The sequence below is a fragment of the Morus notabilis genome, unplaced genomic scaffold, assembly GCF_000414095.1.
Source record: "Morus notabilis unplaced genomic scaffold, ASM41409v2 Scaffold1383, whole genome shotgun sequence".
Lineage (NCBI taxonomy): Eukaryota > Viridiplantae > Streptophyta > Magnoliopsida > Rosales > Moraceae > Morus > Morus notabilis.
This window is the reverse complement of record NW_010366099.1, coordinates 271,537-273,834: the sequence shown is the minus strand read 5'-3', so window position 1 is coordinate 273,834 and position 2,298 is coordinate 271,537. Positions and strand designations below refer to the sequence as shown.

At 31.1% G+C, this 2,298-nt stretch overlaps 1 protein-coding gene across 3 annotated transcripts; it reads left to right on the top strand.

Moving 5' to 3' along the window:
• On the top strand, window positions 1-2,298 carry LOC21396521 (calmodulin-like protein 11). 3 transcript variants are annotated; one of them, XM_024173064.1, is made up of 4 exons: window positions 1-170; window positions 505-644; window positions 954-1,034; window positions 1,986-2,298. In XM_024173064.1, the coding sequence occupies exons 1-4, from the start codon at window positions 95-97 to the stop codon at window positions 2,121-2,123; spliced, it is 435 nt and encodes a 144-aa protein (XP_024028832.1). In that variant the 5' UTR covers window positions 1-94; the 3' UTR covers window positions 2,124-2,298. The 3 variants fall into 3 exon arrangements, with proteins under 3 accessions (XP_024028832.1, XP_024028831.1, XP_010107731.1); XM_024173063.1 differs by having other exon boundaries at window positions 487-644; XM_010109429.2 differs by having other exon boundaries at window positions 1-200; window positions 487-644.

Genomic DNA, 2,298 nt, shown 5'->3' with positions numbered 1-2,298 from the left:
TCTCTCTCTCTCTAGTCGTGCTTACTCTTTCTCTCTCCTTGTCTCTCTCTCTAAAAAAAGACTACACTTCTTTGAGGTCTCTAAAGGAAACGACATGGCAGATGTGCTTAGTGAGGAACAGATTGTTGAGTTTAAAGAAGCATTTTGTCTGTTTGACAAGGATGGAGATGGTGAGTTTCCTGCTATCTCCTCAATTCTTGGTTAGTATTATTGCGTATGTGTTTCTTTCTTTGTGTTTTCTGTGTGTATGCGTGCGCGTATGTATATATATATACTAAAATATGTATATATGTATGTCTTTATATGTGTATATATCTCCTTGAATAATGGCTAGTAATATTAGTTAGTACTCAGATTTGGATCAAAACAAACTTAGAAAATGTCTGAGAAAGTTGCAATATGCACACATTACACGCACACGCACACGTATATTTATATATGTATGTATATATGTATATATTTATTATGAATGCTTTAATTTTGTAGGTTGCATTACTATTGAAGAATTGGCAACGGTTATAAGGTCATTGGATCAAAACCCAACTGAGGAAGAGCTTCAAGACATGATAAGTGAAGTTGACTCTGATGGAAATGGGACAATAGAATTTGCAGAGTTCTTGAGCTTAATGGCAAACAAAATGAAGGTATAATATTCTGGATTTCAATTTCTTTTTTTTTTGTTGCATTTTTACAATAATTAAGCACTACCATGATAATAATTTGATTATTATAAATTAAATTACATATTTTCTAGCAATGAAAAAAAATAGAGAGAAAGGAAAGAAAGATCTATTTTGATGATGTTATGTTAAAAATGATAGAAACATGTATGAGACACATATAATACTATTAATGTGCACGGTGCAACTGGAATGTAATTATAACTAGTTAATATGTAGCTTAATTGAACAAATATTTAACTCATGATTTAATGTGCTAATTATATGTTGCAGGAAACTGATGCCGAGGAGGAACTTAGAGAGGCTTTCAAAGTGTTTGACAAGGACCAGAATGGATATATTTCTGCTAATGAGGTAAAAAAGAAAAAAAGAAAAAACAAATCCTCTCTTAGCTTGTGTATGTGAAAAATACCAAAGTAGACCAGTTGACAAAATCTCATATCATAGATTAAAAAAGTAAAAAGCTTAAAGCTTTTCTGTTATGTGTTTGTGTGTGTGAATATATATGAATGTGTGTGCAAAAGACAGGATGTTACCAATGATGTCATTTTCATTCTATAAAGATGACTTTGACAAAAGAGATTTATATGTATAAAAAAATAAAATTACTTTCAGAACTCGTATTTTTGCTAATCAATAGTTTACAGAGCCCAAGGAAAAAAAAAAACACTCACCTATACAGTAATTTACGGTCCCGTTTATTTCGCTGATTCGAGTTTAGAATTCAAATTTTACTGCAGTAAAAAGCTCTCAGAAACAATCACATCTAACTTTTTTGCTACAGTAAAAAGCACTCACATAAAATCACATCTCAACTTGAATTAAAAACTTGAATCAGTGAACTAAACGGGCCCTACATATACATACATATATATATATTTATATATAAACAATCTTGAGAAGATGTATTACAGCCAACAAGAGTGTTGGTGTTTGGTGATCTTTAGCTGTGCAGAGAGATTCAAGTTTATCTACTATTGCTGGGGTTTGCCAGCAAATTGGGGCAGAGAAACTAAAGATTAGAGATTTTTTAACCTTTTTTTTATGGATAATCGTGAAACTTTCTTTTTTTTTTTTTCCCAAGTTTTAATAAGGGTAATTCACATGTTTTAACCTTAGTTTATATTAGTTTTAGTTAAAGTATCTCTACCATGATCCTCTGTACCTATTCCTCATGCAATGTATATAAGCCATTCTTTGATTAGACTAATGATTTCCTTGTTTTCACATACTGACTTTTATTATGTACCAAAAAATGGAATCTAGAAAAATAAAATAAAATAAAATTTTATTTTCCTTTTGCAGCTGAGGCATGTCATGATCAATCTTGGGGAGAAATTAACAGATGAAGAAGTGGAACAGATGATCCGAGAGGCCGATTTAGACGGTGATGGTCAAGTGAATTATGATGAATTTGTCAAGATGATGATGACCATTGGATAGAAATCTACTCACCTTGGTTGATGAAAAAAATATCTTAATAAAAAAAATTCATTCAATTTCTCCACCCCATTTTATTTTACCTTAAAATAAGTGTTAATCTTCCTTGTCTTGATGTTGTTGTTGTAGTAGTAGCCCATTGATGTCAAATATGACCATAAGCATTAGAATGACTTGA